Genomic DNA, 20504 nt, shown 5'->3' on the forward strand with positions numbered 1-20504 from the left:
TCTGGGCATGGCAAGAGCTTTTAGGACGGGTAATGGCATGTCCGTCGGCATAATTCCAGCCACTGTCAAGGCCAAACACTCATTGATGAACGAACAAGCAGTGTGCGCTACCTTGGTATGCGAAAGGCACACGTTGGCTGAGGATCTCTTGACGACCAAATTTCTTCGCATAGATTGTGATTGCGCAACTGATCAAGTCATGGATGACGCATAGAGCTATTCAGGAGTGTGCCAGTCGGCAAAGGCGTTTAGGCGTCTAGGTAGACGGACCGATAATGTGTTAGTGAATGTAGATGTGGTACGAGAATCAGCCCACGTGTGAGCGGTGAAAAAACCATCTCGTTTACGCAAAGCTGATAGGTACCAAATCATTTAGTGGGCATAGATTGATGTAGTGGAAGCGACAAGGGTACCCTTGCTGTGCCAGTGCCAAGATGTGGTCGACCCGGAATAATTGGTGCCGTAGCTCTCTGTATCGGAGAGTGACATGCATGCACTCCTTACATGTCGATATTTCAACGTTGATTGACTGTTAGTTTTGGGCCGCAAACATGCGTAGCATCGGTTGGGGATATAAATTACGTCTCCATCCTATCGCCTTCACAAGTACATCGAGCCCAGTCATCATCACACTCTGCCTTAAACAATGCCTTTTGCAACCAGTGTGGGCGGCTTTACTTTTCGTTTTGCATTGTCAGAGTCTTAAGCTATATACGGACCGTGGCGGGTGGGGGAACATTGCCGTTCCCGAAGGATCGCTTCTGTGGGAAGGATTCCGAAATTCTGGTCGGATACGAGACGGCAGGGTCCAAATGCATGGTATACACCAATGATACGCTTTAGCTCCCCGTTTATTTCACGACATGCATACGTGCGGATCTACTACGGCCAATTGTAAACGGCCCGTTTAGATCGCACAATCAGGATGTGGTGGAGAGTGCTTCCAACGAGACAGCAGCGTCTGTGCAGATCACGGCAAGGCAGACAATTCGAGCTTCACGACCGTCTTCGCGAAATCTCTACGCCCAAGAGCGGCTCATGCAAGTTCTAGACTTTTTCTCCGTCCGTTCTCAAACGGCTTCCTCGCCTAATGCCTAGGGCCCCTAGCTCATGTGCCGCGTGAACGTATATGTCTCCTAGTAAGGTCTGCAGTCCGTATTGCTTCTACAGCCGACCTTTGCCCTGCATTGCAACCTAGCGTCGTCACTTGCCGGTCCGCCACACAAGTGACACCCCTCATCAATTTTGAGTCGCACTTTGACTCTTTACAAGATAAAACACCCACAAACTCGCGATGGCAGACCCGGCATCGTCTGTGAAGGGCGCCGTTGTACAAGACACTCCAGTGTCTCCAACGGCTTCGACACTGGAGCCCAATATTGATCGTGCTGCTGAGAAACGTCTCATTCGTAAGCTTGATCTGAGGATCTTACCGGTGCTATGGCTTCTGTACTTGGTAAACTTCATTGACCGGTAAGTCGGGTCCGATCCTTGTCGAGATGTGTGTACTGAATCGATTTCAAGCGCCAACATTGGAAATGCTAAGATCCAAGGCATGGAAAAGGAGCTGCACCTTGTCGGCCAACGCTTCAACATCTGTGTATGGGTGTTCAACCTTGGATACCTTGTGGCTGGCATTCCTCTTCAGATTGTTTTCAAGAAGTATGGACCGAAGAGTCTCTGTGTGATGATGTTCTTCTGGGGAATCACTGTTATTGGATGCGGATTGGTCAAGAAATGGGAGCAGCTCGTCATTTGTCGTCTGCTTGAAGGCATGGCTGAGTCTGCTTTCATCTCTGGTGCCGCCTACTTGATCGGATCGTACTACACCAAGACGGAATACTTGACCCGCTACGTCTTGTTCTTGACCGCTGGTATCATTGCTGGTGCCATCAATGGATTTCTTTCGTCATTGATCGCGAGGATGGATGGCACTGCAGGGTACGGAGCCTGGCGATGGTGTGTAAACTCTTTTAACAAATGTTGGAGACTGCGGCTAACAAGTCTGAAAGGATTTTCATTATTGAGGGTTGCGTCACTATCTTCGTTAGTATGGCCACCTGGCCAGCCATACCGCAGTTCCCAAGAGAGTGCAAATTCTTGTCGCCTGAAGATAAGGCCCTCATGCTTGCGCGAATCAAGGCTGATGGAAACTCTGTGTCCGAAGAAGACATCACGTTCAAGGAGGCCCTTCACTATCTCAAAGACTGGAAGATCTGGGCTGGGTAAGCAGATGCTCAAAGTTTGAAATCCAGTACTGACCTTAGCCAGTGTCCTCATGAACCTCGGTGTCACAGAGAATGCCAACTCTCTTGCCAACTTCCAGCCTACTATCCTCAAAGGTCTCGGATACACCGCCATTCAAGCCCAAGTACACACTATCCCTGTATACCTCGTCGGTGCGGCATTCTCAGTCATCTTCGCCTATACAAGCGAGTGGCTGCAGCGTCGTTATTACTTCTACGTCATGGGCTTCCTCACACTTGCCACAGGTCTGGCAGTAGAGATTGCGTACCCTCCTAATCCGAAAGTGCGATACATGGGCATGTTTTTCATTGCTTGTGGGTGCTACCTCGCCATGCCCATATCGATCATCTGGGTTTCTATCAACTGTGGTAGTGGGAACAAGCGTGCAGTGGCGCTGGCAGCCATCATCAATTTCGGTACTGCTGGTGCGTTCGTAAGTTCCAATGTCTTTCTTTTCAAGGAGACACCGAGATTCAAGACTGGTTTCAGCACAGGCCTTGGCCTTGCATGTATGGGAGCCCTGACTGCGACAATCTTATGGTTCGGATGTAGGCGAGAGAACAACAAGCGAGAGCAAGGAAAGGTGCAATTTCCAACGAGCGAGAAGACCATTGCAGAGCTCGGCGATGAGCATCCCGATTTTCGTTTTGCTTTGTAGAGGAACTGGATCAGTAAAGTCTGAATGAAGAGGGATTTCCTCAACTCGGCAGTACATAGCTGTATTGATGCTTAGCAAATCAGATCGACCACAGGTTTAACCATATCTGAGAGTAATTCTGACAGCTCGCCCAAACATCTCATAGTTTGAGCTACTCGATTTGGCTCAGAACTCTAAGACCAATCTTCATCATACATCGGGGCAGCTACCAGTAGGCTCCGTGTTCTATAAATTGAAGTGAGCATGAAGTGAGCATGTGAATGTGATAGCATAGTGATCGCTTCGGAGATGCGGTCAAGGGCCAACACACTGTATCCCGTTGAAGATGTAAAAATGTATCAATAGTCTAGTTAGTATCTAACAGAACCTTAGCAGAGGATCAAATCTTGTCATAATTTCCGCTTTTCCGGATGAAACTTTGCAAAGACAAAGGCAGAGGAAGACGTAGAAGCACACGTTGTGCATGCAGCTCAGGGTGTGCCTAGGGGCATGATCAGTCCTCTAGGCATATTGAAGATGCGCGCAGGCCTCTGGTATAGGTGGTGGTGGTGGTGATAGCGTAAGGTTACATCTGAGGTCTGCTAAGAAAGAGGAACTTCGCCCCTACCCTTATCTGCAACTGTAATTACAAGGAGTTCAAATGGTTATTCTTAATTAGGGCTTTTCTTCTTCCTTTTCGCTAGAGATGTAAAGCTGAATACTCAGCTGCTCACCGTATTGAACGTCAGGAGGTTTGTCAGACAACTGTGAAGACCCTAACATCATGCCTGAGGTTAGTTATAACCTCTACTTTCTAGCCACTTTCTTTATCTTGACGCGCAATGAAAAGAGCTTTAACACCAGTTTAATGAATAATGAAACCACAATTCTAATTTCTGCACATCACACTTCGTATAAACCCCATGGCGCGGTGTGGTACGAAGGTTCAGCTAGCATAGCGACTGGTGGCTGAAATTAAAAGACTTATTTCATAGTTGCTGATTAGAGTTATGAGTAGTCATTTCATTCTGAAAATGACAATGGAACTCACTCGCTTGTGGAACAAGTCACTTAAAATAGCTCTGGAATTCGCGCTTCAAAGTTACCCTGAAGTTCGTTGATGTATTCTTGCAACATTCCGATTGGCCGTAGGGTATCCTTTTCGACACCATACTCAGTTTGATCCATCGAGTTCGCTGCCGCAAGCACCATTATTCCTCGCATAAGGTCACTTCTTCTGAGAAACGGTGTGATTTTGTCGCGACTTTTGTGGTTCTCAAGTCTTATAGCAGCTTTGCATTCCCTCTTGAAAACAGCAGTCATACGATAGAGTATATCGTCAATATGCTGCATGATAGCGAGGAGGAGCGCAATGCATGCGCTCTGATGAACATGCGGACACTGAATGAGTCGCTCGCATGTACTATAGGATGAGCGAATCAGCCCTATAGCCTCGGGACTAACAGTTTTCGTTGCATCATTAAAATAGTCGATTGGTGTCATAGATCGTAAAGATTCTAGAAGGCTGGCAACACAACTGCAGTTTCCAGATGGATTCCGCTCTTGTACACGTTCCAGAGCACTCGGAGACATCCAGTCGGACTGTTGTGAAACTAGCGGGGGATCCTCGTTCCAGTACTGCGGGGCTTGGGAATAGCTATTTAAGGCAATGTTCTGGTTTGCTGCATAGTTTAAGTCAAAATACAATTTCTCTCCTGATTGGCTAAAGGGCGTTGGGGTAGATAGCGAGGGCTCTGAATGTGGGGTAGCAGTCTGCGTCGCATATGAGTTTGGAAATTCTCACAAAATTAGCCAAGTGTCTAGTGGACCCATAACCAATGTGCCTACGTGAGGTCAAGTCTCTTTTGGACGAGGCGAACTGATCAATGTTGTGTTTGGACATCTTCCTTGGTCGGCCTGCACCTCTACGGATAGAATACGTGCACATACGCCCATCCTCCTTGCATCTTTGGCATTTCGGGTGCTCTTTCGAACAACCTGTCTTTCGACGACAGCATTGATCGCATGCGTTTGCTGGGGCCAGGTTGTCATCTGGGTGATCTTCTTGAACACTTTGCTGAGTATTTTCATGTGCCATGGCTATTATTGAAAAAAATGTACAAATAGCAAAGCTGAGAATGTTCACAAATGTTTGTGCAGGGCGCCTTGTTTCCAGACACTCAATTCATACTGGTGAGTGCCCGTCTAAAGTACATAAGGTGGAACGGATCGTGGCGCGGACCGAAACGTCCGCACTTCGGCCCTACACAGTCTGGCCGTCAGTGTTAAGGAGATGGCTTAGATGACGGCTACCGTGACACCCGTCTATCACCGGAAAGTAGCACCGATTGGACACGTCGCGTGCTTGTCTTGCACTTACTGTTGCTGCAGTAGTTAGATTCTATTGCTCACCCCGCACTTTGCACCTGATGCGCTGACCGCAGGTCTCAACTGATTGTGTGCGGTACTTTCTAGTGGTAGAGCAACTCGTGTGGAAAGATTGGTCGATGGTGCTATACTCTAGACAGATCGATAGCTCTCTTAGCGTGCTAAGGCTAAAGCCGGAGGTTTGGATTTGCGCGCCAAGTACGCTGGGGTGGGAGGGGGAAGTGTAACTGTATCCATAGTTGCTGACGAGAGGCGATGTTGCAAATCTGACCGCCGGAACTGGGCGGAATACTGAAGGTTTGGTAGTATACATCAATAGATATGCAAGCTGCGCAGATCATTACCAAGTTAGCATCTACACGAGGTACGGAAATACGGGATGTCGATATGTCAGGGCGCATCCTGGACGCCCCTGGACGCTTCTGGCCAGCATGAGTACGTACCGATGTGAAAGGCCGCCGCTAACCTATCTTCCTAGTCAGAGGGGAAATAAAGGAAAGCTATGATAGAGATGTCAGATATGTGCATAAGAAATAGACCTAACTTTTCATACTTCATAGCGACTGATGGAATGCTCTCAGTGGGATGCGTGCCACTGTTCATGAACTCATCGCAGACAAACGGGGACGATTCTGCTCAAAAAAAAATAAGTTCATATAGCTTCTAGACTATCATAATCGTGGTAGAGTTGGAGAGCTGCCCTCACTCGGATTGACCACAGGATTGGGCAACGATGCCCCGATGAAACACGCTCATCGCATCGATCTACATCGTCTTTGGGGTCGAGACAATAGTGATAATCGCTAGTAACTAACGTGCTGTCGGTACAAACTCGGCTGTTACACGCGTCGTTGGGACAGTTGGGATGATGCGATGCCGAAAGCCAGCCGCTGGTACAATTAATTCCCTGCGATCATCGCGCAAGCCTCGAGTGCGAATTGCGCATGAACACTTAGGAATCCGTGCCGTTGAGAAACTACTTCTCCGCTATTGCGACTACCACATGTGTCTGGAAAATCACGTTATTGCTCTCGTCGTAGCCATGGAAGACTGGGAGAATTTACCCACGCTTAGGTAAATTGGTCAGTGGGACGCGAGATTTGAGATGAAGTACGTACTATGGAAGGCTTACCGATGAGGGCTGAGCATCACAGACAGATGCTTCCACCACATCGACATAGAAGCCTCTCTACCCGCCATTGAGATAGCAGTTGACAATTTGTTTCGAAGGGCCATGTCTTGGAAGCTTTGGTGCAAGCTACAACTGGTTTAGTCCGGATCATAGAGAGGTGTTATTATCCAAGCTTGAAGTAAGGCCTGGCGCGCCGACAACTTTGAGATAGAAGCTCAAATAACGCTGATTTTGATAAGTATAGGGACTAGAAAGGCTCGTGTCTGACTCTATCACTGATATTAACCCACAGGTCAAGAAGGTATCGGCGTTGGTGGCACTCAGACACAACGTTTGAGGCTAGAATACCGTAAGTAGCCAATATTGAGGGCCCATCCTCATGGTATGGAAGCAAAAAGCTCAAGGATAAGCGGATTCAGAAGTACGAGACCTTATTGCAGCTAGAGACTGGCAAAGGAACGTAGGCGTTCGGGAAAGCTACGCAGAGGTAGTTGTAGCAGATAGTTTATTCGATGCTTCCAAGTCTGCGACCGTGTAGGACACTTCATGCGCACATATGAGAGATAGAGAGGTAGAGGATTGATTTTAGCGTATCTAATCGCGTCTAGATATATGTCTCTCCCGTTTCCTGCGTATCTGGATGGTGGGAGCTTCTTGAGTGCTCCATAAAACGACCAGATTCTGAATCCTCTGCATCAAGAAGGTATTTATAGGCCATACGCGACCATACCAGCCAGAGGGAGAAGCATAGCGGCAGCGCTGCTGGACAGCGAGCTGGCACCACTGGTGCGTTGACGAGCTTCAAGGTTGATCGCCTCGGCCTACACCAGTAGTAAGTAAAGGAAACTCCGCGTTCGTTAGGTCACATACCTCGTCAGCGACTGCTCGTGCCTGAACTTTGCCCTCAGGGGCTTGGTTCAAGTAGGCGAAGGCCGTGCTAGCCATGACGAGAGTAAGAAGGCTGGAAAGACGCATGATTCTCAGTTTTGTTGAGATAAAGATTTAGGCAATTGTAGAAAGCTGGAGAAGGAGTAGCAGAAGTGTGATATTCTGGCGAGGTAATGTCAAAGCATAGACCTCAGCGCTTTATATGCCTGAAGCATGAAGGTGCTTGCGTGATGCACATACAGGTATCAAGTCCAAGTAAGTTCAAAAATTGCGCGCATATATTTCCCCGAAAGAGGTACCCGAGTTCCAAACGTATATCCAAACCTCCGGTAGCCCAGTAGCTCCGAAGCCCGGGAATTTCAAGATTCCGAAGCTCCCGGCCTTTGACTTAGTATCACAAATAATTCCCGTCTATCACAAATTATTCCCGTCTATCACGAGTAATTCCCGACGCAATGATGAATGAGCCATGGAAAAAACATCGATCGTAATCTCAGACTGAAATGGTCTAGCCTGAGTGCTTGGCCAACTTTTCCCTGGCTGATTCCACTCAAATGTAGGCACCTGTTAGTCTGCTTCAACTACTATGTAACCCACTTCTGTATCAAAGGCCGATCCGTCCTGTACTTAGATTACGCCATCGGATTCTTAGAGGTTGAGCCGGTGCGTGCGTATTGCGGGATTGTTCGGCATTAACCGATCATCTCTTGACGACTTGCTGAATTCTTCCTACCGTTGCTGCAGAGGCGGATGCAGACTGTATTTCTGTCTTCTCGCTGGGTTCCATCGAGACAAGAATGTCTTTTACAAACCCATGATCTCACCCCAATTGGTTGACCGTATCAACCAAAGTATCGACTGAAAAACCTCGCGAAATATTAGCAGAAGCCCTACAATCTTCCAGATCCGAACGAGCCACCTTTAGAAACCAGGACCAAAAACCCGAAGTGTACCTAGCCCAGCGTTGCTATGGCTGACGATAATGTTCCACACTCGGACTGGCTGCCCATTAAGAAGCGTCGCCTTGTGTTACCATCATTCTCTGAGAGCCGCCACCCAAGCCGCATGGAGGTCGTGCCTCTCTTCCCTCGTGTTGAACTGATGCTCTCAGTTGCGCTTCACGCTGTATTGTCTAAGAACCACTTCCGCATTCTAGTACGCGCAACTATTATCATTACGTGGCTAGGAGTCTTGGCTACCACACTCAATCGCCAATACAACGCCGAAGATCTTGATGATGTAGGTCCTCCCATAAAACTCTCGTGCGGCAGTTCACTATGGTTGCCGGGGAACCAGTGTGGTATTGATGGACACGACTGTCGACCCTTCGCAAATCATCGCTTCGCGTTCACATGTCCGGCGAACTGCGCGGACCATCGCTTATGGAATCCGCGGACGGTTGGGAACCAAAATCTCATATACACGCACATGGTTGTCGGTGGATCACCGGGAATAGACCGAGACAAAAACCAGCCGTGGACATACCGGGGCGATTCCCAGATCTGTGTTGCTGCCGTTCATAACGGCACGGTGTCAAATGCACATGGAGGTTGTGGCATAGTGAACCTGGTCGGAGAACGTGACGCATACACTGGCTCACACCGGAATGGCATCAACAGCTCTCACTTTGACTCCTCATTTCCCCTCTCTTTCATGTTTGAGGAAGCACAGTGTCGAGCCAGGGATTCACGATGGATGGTCCTCTTGGCGTCCATCTCAGCGTCAACTCTATGGTCCTTCACTGCGACATCACCGGTTGCGTTCTTTTGGGGGACCACGTTCATTGTATTTTGGCATGTTGGTCTCGTATCCGACCCTCCAGCTATTTCCTCTTTCCCAAGACTCTTTTCAGTTTTAACGGGGCGATTTTTCCCAATGTTGTTCACATGCTGGACTATGTACGAACAGATGGGTGTCAAATATGTACTCAGTGGACTTTCAGGGCGGCTGGACCAAACCATCCTTTGGCTAGGAGGATGCTGGCTCGGCGCTCACGAAAACTACACCTTGCGCTGGATACCCATACAGCGTCTGACCCCACACGACATACATCGTCAGCCGGGTGCCCTGTTCTCGCTCATTGCCATAATTGCGCTCCTCTCCACCATTAGTGTTTCTCAGCTCCAAGCATTTGCAGTTGAGGGACGTGCTAAGAGTTTGTTGAAGCGATATTTGGCCACTTCCATCTGTCTAGCTGTTGGATCGCTCGTTCCGCAACTACACCTTCGGATCCATCATTACATATTGGCCTTGATTCTCATACCTGGCACTGCTATACGTACACGAAGGTCTTTGCTCTACCAAGGTATTCTCGTCGGGCTCTTCATCAATGGTATCGCACGATGGGGCTGGGATCCCGTGCTGCAAACATCGGAGGATTTACGCGGTGACGGCCCCTTGGACTCTATTGTCCCACAACTTTCTTCGACCCGCGTATGCACTGAAGAGAAACTATCCAACATAACATTTTCGTGGGAGACGTCGAGTAACACGATCGATGCGGACGGCATGAGCGTGTTGGTAAATGATGTAGAGAGGTTCAGGGCATATTTCGATGGCAATTCTGTGGCTGCGAATCAATTCACCTGGTCTAGGCAGGATTTTGCAAAATCTGATGAATTTTTCAGGTTTGGGTACCTGAAAGATCGACATGCCCTGGACTATACTAATCCCGGTACTTGGACAAAGCATGGAGAATGGGTCAAGTAAGTTGTTGGACAGTATAAGCACTCGCATGGTAATACGGGCGTGTGTTGATTTGCTACGTACTTCAAAGGACAATAGCAGTTGATATTCCTAACGATACTCTCTACAAAAGCCATCTTGCGCATGTGCTACAGCGACAGTTTCGGTTTTGGGTCTCAGGGCCCTGAGAAGAGACCACCAAGCCTTGACCACCATTGTACCACTTGCTTGAGTTGCAGCTGTTCTCCCGGATCGTTGTTCATTGGGATTGCCCAGAGTGATCATGAACTTGTCGAAAAAATTAGGATCTACCTGAGACGATCCGGAAGGGATGTCGACATGGTTTGGAATAACTTGGAAAGATCGCAAAGCGGCGGTGTAAAGACCGTCCGTCCACCACATGCCAAATCTTCCGTTCGAGTCTCTCGTTCCAAGGGCTGCCCGAGCATTGTGGGCTATCCATCCCAAGTAAGATGAGCATGATTTATGGTGGGCAGCAGTGGCAGCGGTTACCATCTCTGTGTCGAACACCAATGTCGATGGAAAGTCTTTCTGATCCAACGGTAGGCAGAATCTGATGAAGTAATGCATGAATATAGCCTTGTATAGCTTCACGTCGTTTGTGCAATTACCGGAGATGTCGCAATAGTCTTCCCGAACGCCAGCTCGACCCAAGCCTTGCCATAATGGAATACGCATGGACTCATGAACAACGCGATTTTTGAATGGCTTGTCGTTAGCTAAGTCGTAACCTGTACTTTTGATGACGCTTTGGATTAGCTTGTGGCCATCTTCGAGAAAGCACGGTTTAGCCGTTGCGTCCCATAGTCCTCTCAGCGCCCCGAGTATGACACCTTGGTTGTACGTGAAGACCGACTCGTCCCGAGTGCCAAGCACGGCTTGACCAGAATTTCCGTCTGCTACAAAGTGCCACCCATCAACGAAAACGTCATTTTCATTTGTCAAGTCGGCACCAGCGATCCATTCGTGCGCAGCAACCGCTGCCCGGAGGTGCTGGCCTTCGTTGACAGGCTCGAAAGACGACTCTTCTATCTCATTGAGGAAGGTGTTTCTCCAGTTTTGGGGAAGGCTGTGGTGCAGTTCAATAGCTGTCATCATGCAAAGTTGATTTGTGATAGAGTTTTTATACTCAGCGCGACGAGGATCCCACGTAATGCCCCCTTGGCATGCAAACGCATCCGAGTCGGATGTGGAAGCCTGCCAGAAGATCACAGCTCGAGTTGCCATCAGGGGTAGCCAAAGTGTGCCATGCCAGTCCCCGTTGGTATCGATCCGGAGGGGCGAGTGGTCCGAATAATGTCGTCGTGAGTAGATGCGGATCATCCTGGCAACCTCAATCCACGAAACAGCCACCCATAGTTTATCATCGTGTGCGTTGATAATCATGTCGTCCACATTTTGTTTCAAAAAAGCGCTCGTGATACTCGTGAAGTACCGCTCGATTGCGTTTATAGTTTTCAGTTGTGTAGTTTCCGTGATGTCCTCGGAGAGCGACAGTATGACACCTGCCAGACAAGATACAAGAAACGCAGTTTGCCACTGCTCGACGCCACGCCAAGTCCCTAGCCATGGCTTGAAGAATATCCCCTGTAAGTTGTGTAATGCCTCAAGTGTTTCATCGCGGGCCTTGAGTTCTTCTGATGCATCGAAGAGATGGCTGTGTGGCTGCGCAATCTGGAGGTAGTGTTCCGGAACCAGAGTTGCACATGTTCCAAAAATGCTGTTCTCGGGCAATTTGGGTTGGAAAGATCGAGCGGTGGAAATAAGCGTGAAGATTACGAGTGCGACAGCAACGACGACAGAGCGGCACGCTGCTGCAATCCGAGGCATGTGAATTGACAAGTTATAGAGCTTGAGTAAAATGGTTCTCGGTGATTTCTACAAGCATAGTGAATGTGGAAGATATGTTTTAACTAGTGGGAATTCTTCTTAGTCTACAAATTCAGTCTACGACCAGGATTGTTGAATATTCCCGAGGTCGGTAGGAATCACGTCTTGCCTCCCCTGCCTCGGACCCGGGAGAGTCTTAGCTGAGCAGTAGAGGTTCCATGACGGGAATATTACCTATGCGATCCGAAGTTTGGTTGTTGATACGTGTAGTCTTCTACAAGTTACTAGTAAATTAGTCTCTGTAATTAGAAGTAATTATCTTTAGTAAGTAATAGTATACTACTACTTTTTTGAGAGAAGCTTAAGCGTAATAGACATAATGTATATAGCAAATTCAATCGCTGGACTGATTTAGAATACTTACCGCAGACAAGTAGTGCAGATCACTGCCGATTAAGCGTTCACGGGGTACACGGAAGGACAGGGTGTCTAAAAGCCAAGGCGCATCCTGGACACTTCTAACGAGTATGAGTATAGATCAATGTGAAGGCCCGTTGCCGATCTCCAGGGCTGTCTCGTTGGAGGAAAACTGGCCGTAAATCAGTCAGCATTGAAACTTCGTAGACCGGGTGCCGCAACACAAGCTATCCACGTGCTCAAAACTTGGCTAGTGAGAATGGTGGAGCTAGAGGCTGAGCGTGCGGCATGGGCATACTGCTTTGAAGGAGGCAGAAGGGTAGGAAATCAAGGCTTGGTGGACAGTCACATCCGCCACATCAACCGCAGGAAAAGGCCGAGGATATGGCTGGACAAAGCGATATTGAGACTTGACGTAACAAGGTTGCAATAAGACAGAGTACCATCTAATCTATAGTTTAGAATGTCGGTCTCACCGCGCAGCGGTCCCGAAGGGCTAGTAGCTATCCTGAAGGGACCGTCTAATTCGCCCCTACTAGAATATCTAACTCCGGAGGAAAAATATCCTCTGTAGCCCTCGCCGTTGCCGTGCAAAGACGACGTTTTTCGTCCGTGCTTGTAGTTTTAATGTTCCTTGCTATCGATAAGATAGCCTAAGCGCGTCACGTGAGGAGTTATAAGGATCTATTTACAGCCCCTAGCCCGTTAAAGCCTCTAGCCCGCTGAAGCCCCTAGCTCGTTGAAAACATATCTCCTCGTTAAAGCAAGTCTCGTTAATGGCCTAGGTCCTCGTTAATAGCCTAGCTCCTCGTTGATCACGTGCACGTCTGATTCCCTATTACTCTAGAGTCCTTAGTGATTTAGCCTAACAAGAAGCCTTCTGCTTATTAGCTAATCACTAAGCTGTTGAAAACATATCTTCTCGTTAAAGCAAGTCTCCTCGTTAATAGCCTAGCTCCTCGTCAATAGCCTGGCTCCTCGTTAATTACGTGCACGTCTGATTCCAGAGTCCTTAGTGATTTAGCCCAACAAGAAGCCTTCTGCTCATTGGCCAATCACTAGGCATAAGTATACATATAAGAAAGATGAATAATTAGATAGTTTGTTCTAGGGGAGTTATTTGGAATAAAGATGTGGTCCTCCATTCACTGCGCATTTAGATGATGGTGCACGTGACAACGACTCTGCAGAACGAATGACTCTGTTATATTCCAAATCATGAGTGGTGCGTTTAGAGACCATATGCGACCATGGCTGCGAGAGGGAACAGGAAAGCAGCAGCACTGAAGGGAGCAGTACTTCCACCGGCACCAACATATTTCTGACGAGGAGCAAGTAAATTGTTCGACTCGAGCCATGTCAGAAGTTACTTGTCTTGGTTCTGCGTTTGGCAGGACACATACCTCGTCAGTGATCGCTCGTGCCTGTACTTTGTCCTCGGAGGCGTCATGCACGTATGCAAATGCTGTGCTAGCCATGGCGACAGTTAAAATGTTGGTAACACGCATTGTTCCTGACTCTATTGGAGTAGAGAGAATATGTTTAAGACGGTGCTGCAAAACTGTAGGGCTGGTAATATTGCTGTGACGCTGGAGTATTCTGAAGCAGAGGTCTTGATGGTGTATATAACTTAAGTAAAGAGATGAGCACAAGCAATCTGAAAGGTGACCTGTATTACCTGCCTCAACACAGATGCCAAAGGGCTATATATATACGTGTACTTTTTTAAGGTTTCCAAGCTTCCGCACAAATCTCCGAATCGGTCCGTATTATCAACGGTTCTGTTTTACATGACAACATTGAACGATTTGTTCTCAAAACGACCTATATCGTGAGCCATGAGAGAAATACCTGGTCCAAGGTAAAACTGAAACGGCCGGATATGATCACTTCGCGGACTTCCCTAAACTGCGATACCTCAAACGCATGCACCTAGGTCTGCTTCAAATTCAATTGCTACACCGATCCTTGCAGTCGAAAAGGCCGATCCCTACTCTAAAGACCCCGGCCATCGGACTCTTAGCAGTGGAGCCCGTGCGTGCGTTTCGCGGGGTTGATCAGCATTATGCTAACCTTTTCCTTGTTCTCACTCATTGCCAAACCGCTTCTTTCGATCATTAGTGTTCTTCGATTCTAATTATAACTGCTGGAGCTCTTATGTGGCGACTATGCCTTCAAATCTGACATTATATACTAACTTTAGATATACCTGGAGTTCCTTTCTCTTTAAATTTCCTGGTTAGGTTCTTCGTCGGCGGTATCGCACTATGAGGCAGGGATCCTAAGCTACCAACGTCAGAGGATTCATGTGCTGACAGCCCCTGAAGATCCCTTGTTCCACGACGCCATGTCGACTCGCGTCTGTACTGAAGAGAATCATCCCGTGTCACAGTTTCGTGGACTACACTGAGTACTAGAGGAAAGGCTACGAGCACTGTACTTTCCGTCTTGTGTGCGGTGCCACCAATAAAGGAAAATGTTATGTGCGTTCTTCGACTTGGCATATGATCTACCTGCGGACAGTAACTGCATCAAAAGTCTCATTGCGGGCCTTGACGGCTCCCGACAGATCGAATTGATAGCTGTTTGGCTGCGCAGTCTAGTGCAAAATGAAGTAGAAATGTTAAGGTAATCACTGAAAGACATTGTGTTGATTATGCATCAAAATCGAATGTGTGCTGTCTGAAAGTGACGTGTTTGACAGGTCCCTTGCCATGACGATGCATGACCTCATCGACAAAACATACGCATATCTACAAATCAGAACTTCGAATTTCGCTCGTCTCAACATTCAGAACGATCTTCTAAAGATCTTCGTGCCTGTTCAATACAATTCACGCCACCCTCCAAGCTCTGCTGCACTTTCTTGAATACCACCATTAAGATGAGCCAAGACGCCCCAATCACTGCATACCCAGCTACTTCCATAGAGCCTCAAAACCAAGAAGGCGGCCCAGGAACGGATGCTGCGACTAAGCAAAAGACAGAATGGACGCGTCTTGAGTTCTGGGATGAGAACCAAAAGCCTTACCTCAAAGAGTACGAAGGCCGCGGTCTCCTCCAGGGCAAAGCTGCCCTCATCACCGGCGGCGACTCTGGTATCGGACGCGCTGTGGCCATTTTGTTCGCACGAGAAGGTGCGGACGTAAGTATCGTGTACTTGCCAGAGGAAGAGGAGGACGCGCAGTTCGTGAAAAGCAAGATCGAGGAAGCAGGCAGGAAGGCAAATCTGATGCAATTTGACTTGAAGAAGAGGGAGAACTGCCAGGCCGCCGTACAAGGCCATATGAATGCATTCGGCAAGCTCAATGTACTTGTCAACAATGGTAAGTGTTATTGATCTATCACCCAACTTGCTCATATTGACGTTATCGAACAGCTGCCATGCAGGAAATGTGCGAGGACATCACTGAGATCGACCTCGACGTCACGGAGAAGACCTTCCAGACTAACGTTGTCTCTATGTTCGCGATGACGAAGTACGCTTTGAAGCACATGAAACGTGGCGACAGCATCGTCAATAGCAGTTCTGTCGCAGCGTACATGAGCAACCCAAGTCTTCTCGACTACGCATCGACCAAGGGTGCCATCGCTACCTTTACGCGCGGACTTGCTCAACAGCAGGCGAAGAACGGTATTCGTGTCAACGCCGTCGCTCCCGGTATCATGTAGGTTGGCTCTGTTCCTGACTGATTTAATACTAACTTAATTGTAGCTGGACACCGTTGCAGCCTGCGACCAAGAACAACCCGGCGGAGTCGATGGACTCACTAGGTGTTGGCGCATGCCCGCTGAATAGACCGGGTATGCCAGTGGAGATGGCGACTTGCTATGTTCACCTTGCTTCGCCGCTAGGTTCATACTGCACTGGAGAGGTCTTGCATGGCTCGGGCGGCATCGAGATGCAAGGCTAAGGTCGCAGGCTTGAACAGTGCGATGTATAACGATTCTACATCGGAGCATAAGTTAGACAGACCCGACGGAATAAATGGAGTAGCGTTCAGTAGTTCCTAAACCCAGGCAGGTACAAGGGCATATTTTCTTGTTGATCGTGGACTTGCAAAAAAGCCATGAATATTTGGGGTTGCGGCTGCAAGCTCCCGATCGTAATTAGACGTTTCCGATGATTCGTCTCCGGAGAATTCTGCGGGTTTAGGCAACCATGGATTTGTAACATGTGGCACAGTCAACATGCACACATTGTCTTCGCGATGTAAAGAAACATGGCATCCTCACCTTTGCTTAATGATTGATACTGCCAGCCGCAGAACGACATAATGACGGGGTCGGTTCTCTTAACTGGCGCCAATGGATCCTTAGCCATTCCTATGGTGAAGTACTTGCTCGACGCGTACCCAGACTTCACATTGATCCTCACCGTCCGCGATGATTCAGAAGCAGACAAGAACACCGCGGAGTTGCAGGAAGTCGTTGCTGGACATTCCGATGCAGTAACCAGCATCCGCAAACTGGACTTGGCTTCGCTGAAGGAGGTAGAAACCTTCTGCAACGATCTGCGCTCAGAAATAGGAAACGGAAAATTGCCTCGCCTTTCTGCGATCATCTGCAACGCGATGTCATGGCGTTTGTCAGGTGGACCTTCATATACCGGAGATGGCTACGAGACAACCATGGCGATCAATCACCTCGCACACTTTTCGCTCTCATTGCGACTCATCAATTCCATGGATGCGCAGCGTGGCCGTTTTGTATTCCTCGGGAGTGAAGCGCATCACCCGCTTAGAGCTGCGTTCTCGAAAGGCTACCCTACCGCCATATACTCAGATCTGGATCTACACGTGCACCCAGAGCCAGATAAGCCAGAAGAAGAGTTGGGTCGAGGATTCCAGAGATATGGCACTAGCAAGCTTGTCACAGTAATGGTAGCGTATGAGCTGAATCGAAGACTGAAGCAGGTGAGTAGTAAGCGTTTCGACGTCGCAGTTGCATGCTAACGACGATGTAGAACAAAGATACGGAATCGATACGCGTGGTTACTATCGATCCGCAAAATCTCATCGATTCGAAGACGTTCATGCGCAGTCATGTACCGATGTTCATCAAAGTGCTGATGACGATTGGTAGTTGGTTGCTCCCTCTGCTTAGACTTTTTCAGCCAGCGCTCGCGTCCGTTCAGCAGGCAGCGAAGCCTGTTGTTGATCTCGCCGTTGCGGATGAATACGCGGGTCAAGAAGGCTATTTTGAAGGGAAGGCGAAGGTTGACAGCTCGTTCTACAGCCTTATTGAGTCAGTGCAGGGCATGCTTTGGGCGAAGAGCGTTGAGTGGTGTGGATTGAGGGCTGAGGATTCGGTCATTGAGCTTTGAAAAAGCAAGCACGTAGGCAAAATGTTTCACGCTTCATCATGTTGGCGATTGATGGCAGATACGTATCTGGGAGTATGCGCATCGAATTAGGTAACTTTTTCTTCGAAGATTTCGCACTCACATCGTCGTGAGATTGATGGTGATGTGATGAAAGGTGTTATCGTGAGCTGAGGGGAAGCTGCGAGAGACTTAGCGGCACTGGGGCTATTGGCCTCATCAAAGCAGCGACCAGACCTACGCACAGGACACCACTCGTTCAATCGACCAGCACTTCGTGTCATCGTCATCGCCAGGGATGGCATGACTGCATATACGTACAAGTCTAGACTCCCAGCGCCGACGTTCCAAACGGACCTCCAATGGGACCGCCGAACTAGCCAAATATCGCATTCTACAGAGCTGTCATCAACAACCTGGCACACGTTTCCATCGAGCAGGCAGAGCATTCGTTCCGGGTCTGCGTTGGGGAAAACTTCTTACAAACTGTTATCGTCTGATTGCTTGCAGCGTTCTGTGTGTTATGGCGTGTTTGCTGCTCAGAATGAGGGACGCTCACGCATCCCGAGCAGCAGCAGCTGCTGCTGCACAACGGCATCTTTCGCATCAAGCATCTGCCACACCTGTGCCACATAGACATGCGACGCCTCGATCGATATAGAGCTAGCGCTGCATCATTCACCGGCCAAGCACCTGTCGGCTTCCTTGGCAATGCTTGTGCCTCGTTATTCTGAGGCATTTTCCAGGATCTAAAAGCTTATTTGTGCTTAGCCACGCAATCACCCCCTGTCAGTTTACAGGGTCAGGACGCCCGTTTTCGAGATAGCGCCGACAGCAAGCCAATGAGACGCTGTACCGTTCGAGCTGAGCCACACCGATTCGGTCACCTTCATTCATTGCGTGGTTTTAGATTGCGTCAAAGCCTCCAGCAGTACGTGGCACAGTGTTTGCGGCGGTGCGCGGATGCATCATGGCCAATCGTGAGCCAGTACGTACTACCTCAAACATGCATATTCCGGGGTCGAGGACCGATAGACAGCGTTGGCCATACGAAGCCTGCATTCCAGGTGAAGTGGCTGACCGGGGCTTGACGGAACAAGCGGTGACATGGCTGTAGGATGTGACACGAGGAGAGTATTGCCGGTTCTATGGTCGACCCCTCCTGGCATATAAAGCGTCTGACCATCCGCAACTCTATCTCCATCCTCAGCCACAGCACGTCAGCACTCAGTTCCTCTTACAACACATCCATTCACTTCCTCAGCAGGCTTTCCAAGCATCAAGCCAGACTTCATCAGTAAGAATGTATTGCATGACTCTTGTAACATCAGCTCACATTCTCTCTCAGAACAAATCTCATAACCAATCACTCACCACACCGCAACAATGCCTTCCAGCATCGCCTCCACCGTCTCCACCATCATCAAGCCCTCTCCTGTCCCGAAGTGCGGGGAGGAATGCGACTGCTGCGGCTGCGAAGAGTCCTGCTGGTGCACTGTCATGTAAACCAGCATCCGACAAATGGCAAAGCGATTCAAACTTCCGCGGGATATCAGGCGTTGAAACGGGTCAAGGACTAGTCTACAGCTGAGTCTGCGAGGACTATCACATATCAATACATTTTACATCCAATACTCCCGTTTCATCTCTTCCTCGTTGCTGCCAAGATTATTTGCCTCTAACATGGCGCAGTGTTTGCTCTACGCATACACATACAGCCAAAGGCACAGGAACTGATTGCCGCTCCTCTTGCTTTGAGGGAGCTATAAGACACGATCATCCCAATTATGGGTACAGCTTCTGTACTACCACGGAGCGACGTAGTTCGCTCGAAGTCTTTATGTACCCTCCTTTGCACGTATGCGACCGTTGGAAACTAAAGTGACATGTTGCAGGCTCGGTTGTGGTCTCTCCAACGACATTTGCTTACCCTTTCTCGCGCTCAAAGTGCTTTGAAACACCGGAACGCTAGCGTAAGTTGCTCGCACAAATCATCAACCCAGCTAAGCCCAATTCCTATGGCTACGAATGCGACACCTTTTCCGAAAGAAACTACAAGCAAACAACATGTTTGCAGGCTCAATATTTTCTCTCAAACTGCAGAAAGTTCGCGACTCGAGAACAAAGTCAACCGTCGCATCCTCGTCATGGCTTCTAGGTCTGCTAAATCGTCGGCAGTCCGCAGAAGGCAGTTTGTATATAATCCCGCAACTGCACTTATGACGAAGTCAGTTGCGCAAGAATGGGCGCCGCATGATAGTCGTGTCAGGGCTGTCGCCACGGTGTGTCCAGACTGAGGCGAACGAAAGGGAAGAGGGCGGAGAAGTTGAGATCACTGTATCCGACGGCGAGTATTGCAAGGCCGGATGACTCTCGAAGCGTCGGTATGGCTTGTGAGTGATGAGATTGGCCATTTGTGTGACGGGTAGTGGGATTCTGCTGGATGGAGGATAGATCATTTGATTGAGTCGCGTATGTTCACTGGGACGCCATTACATCAGTCGTTGTCTCGATATTGCCAGCCGTTGCATGAACCAAAGTCGTGTTGCAGTGTCCATGCGTTGTGCTTGTAAGTACATGCAGAGTGGACTCAGTGAAGTTCCTGTGGGGGCGCTCCTCGCCCCCACTTTCATGGTCCTTGCTACCAAACACATCGCGAACGTCCCACCAACCATCTCCATCTCTCCTGATGTTCGTCCATCAATCAATTAACCAACCACCATTGCTCCGATCATGCCTCGTAACGAGTCGTGCATTTCCGACATCCGCCGTGTTGGGCTCTTGGAAACCCTGCGCCGACATCGCGTCGGCGGATCTCCGGACCTGTCAAAGTGCATGATTGGTTACGCCCCCTGACCCAAGACGAACGTCTCCACTGCGAAAGACGCTATCAGGTGTGGAAATTATTGATAGAATGCTCTTTCTGCTGATGGCCA

General features: G+C 48.9%; 8 protein-coding genes across 8 annotated transcripts; 5 read left to right on the forward strand and 3 right to left on the reverse strand.

Moving 5' to 3' along the window:
- Positions 1–1294: 1294 nt before the first annotated feature.
- Positions 1295–2905, forward strand: SNOG_12958 (hypothetical protein; the record flags this gene model as incomplete). The annotated part of the gene is made up of 4 exons (XM_001803120.1): positions 1295–1473; positions 1525–1959; positions 2013–2225; positions 2272–2905. 4 exons carry the CDS (start codon positions 1295–1297, stop codon positions 2903–2905), a joined length of 1461 nt encoding a protein of 486 aa, XP_001803172.1.
- A 4206-nt stretch (positions 2906–7111) lies between these two features.
- SNOG_12959 (hypothetical protein) lies at positions 7112–7349 on the reverse strand (the record flags this gene model as incomplete). Its single annotated transcript, XM_001803121.1, has 2 exons — positions 7112–7225; positions 7275–7349. 2 exons carry the CDS (start codon positions 7347–7349, stop codon positions 7112–7114), a joined length of 189 nt encoding a protein of 62 aa, XP_001803173.1.
- Positions 7350–8261: 912 nt separating this feature from the next.
- SNOG_12960 (hypothetical protein) lies at positions 8262–10001 on the forward strand (the record flags this gene model as incomplete). The annotated part of the gene is made up of 1 exon (XM_001803122.1): positions 8262–10001. One exon carries the CDS (start codon positions 8262–8264, stop codon positions 9999–10001), a length of 1740 nt encoding a protein of 579 aa, XP_001803174.1.
- An 87-nt stretch (positions 10002–10088) lies between these two features.
- On the reverse strand, positions 10089–11828 carry SNOG_12961 (hypothetical protein; the record flags this gene model as incomplete). The annotated part of the gene is made up of 1 exon (XM_001803123.1): positions 10089–11828. One exon carries the CDS (start codon positions 11826–11828, stop codon positions 10089–10091), a length of 1740 nt encoding a protein of 579 aa, XP_001803175.1.
- A 1648-nt stretch (positions 11829–13476) lies between these two features.
- SNOG_12962 (hypothetical protein) lies at positions 13477–13723 on the reverse strand (the record flags this gene model as incomplete). Its single annotated transcript, XM_001803124.1, has 2 exons — positions 13477–13566; positions 13649–13723. The coding sequence occupies 2 exons, from the start codon at positions 13721–13723 to the stop codon at positions 13477–13479; spliced, it is 165 nt and encodes a 54-aa protein (XP_001803176.1).
- Positions 13724–15129: 1406 nt separating this feature from the next.
- SNOG_12963 (hypothetical protein) lies at positions 15130–15917 on the forward strand (the record flags this gene model as incomplete). Its single annotated transcript, XM_001803125.1, has 2 exons — positions 15130–15571; positions 15625–15917. 2 exons carry the CDS (start codon positions 15130–15132, stop codon positions 15915–15917), a joined length of 735 nt encoding a protein of 244 aa, XP_001803177.1.
- Positions 15918–16573: 656 nt separating this feature from the next.
- Positions 16574–17571, forward strand: SNOG_12964 (hypothetical protein; the record flags this gene model as incomplete). Its single annotated transcript, XM_001803126.1, has 2 exons — positions 16574–17161; positions 17362–17571. 2 exons carry the CDS (start codon positions 16574–16576, stop codon positions 17569–17571), a joined length of 798 nt encoding a protein of 265 aa, XP_001803178.1.
- A 967-nt stretch (positions 17572–18538) lies between these two features.
- SNOG_12965 (hypothetical protein) lies at positions 18539–19159 on the forward strand (the record flags this gene model as incomplete). Its single annotated transcript, XM_001803127.1, has 3 exons — positions 18539–18556; positions 18744–18865; positions 19015–19159. 3 exons carry the CDS (start codon positions 18539–18541, stop codon positions 19157–19159), a joined length of 285 nt encoding a protein of 94 aa, XP_001803179.1.
- Positions 19160–20504: the final 1345 nt, after the last annotated feature.

This window comes from Parastagonospora nodorum (assembly GCF_000146915.1).
Source record: "Parastagonospora nodorum SN15 chromosome Unknown scaffold_24, whole genome shotgun sequence".
Classification (NCBI taxonomy): Eukaryota; Fungi; Ascomycota; class Dothideomycetes; order Pleosporales; family Phaeosphaeriaceae; genus Parastagonospora; species Parastagonospora nodorum.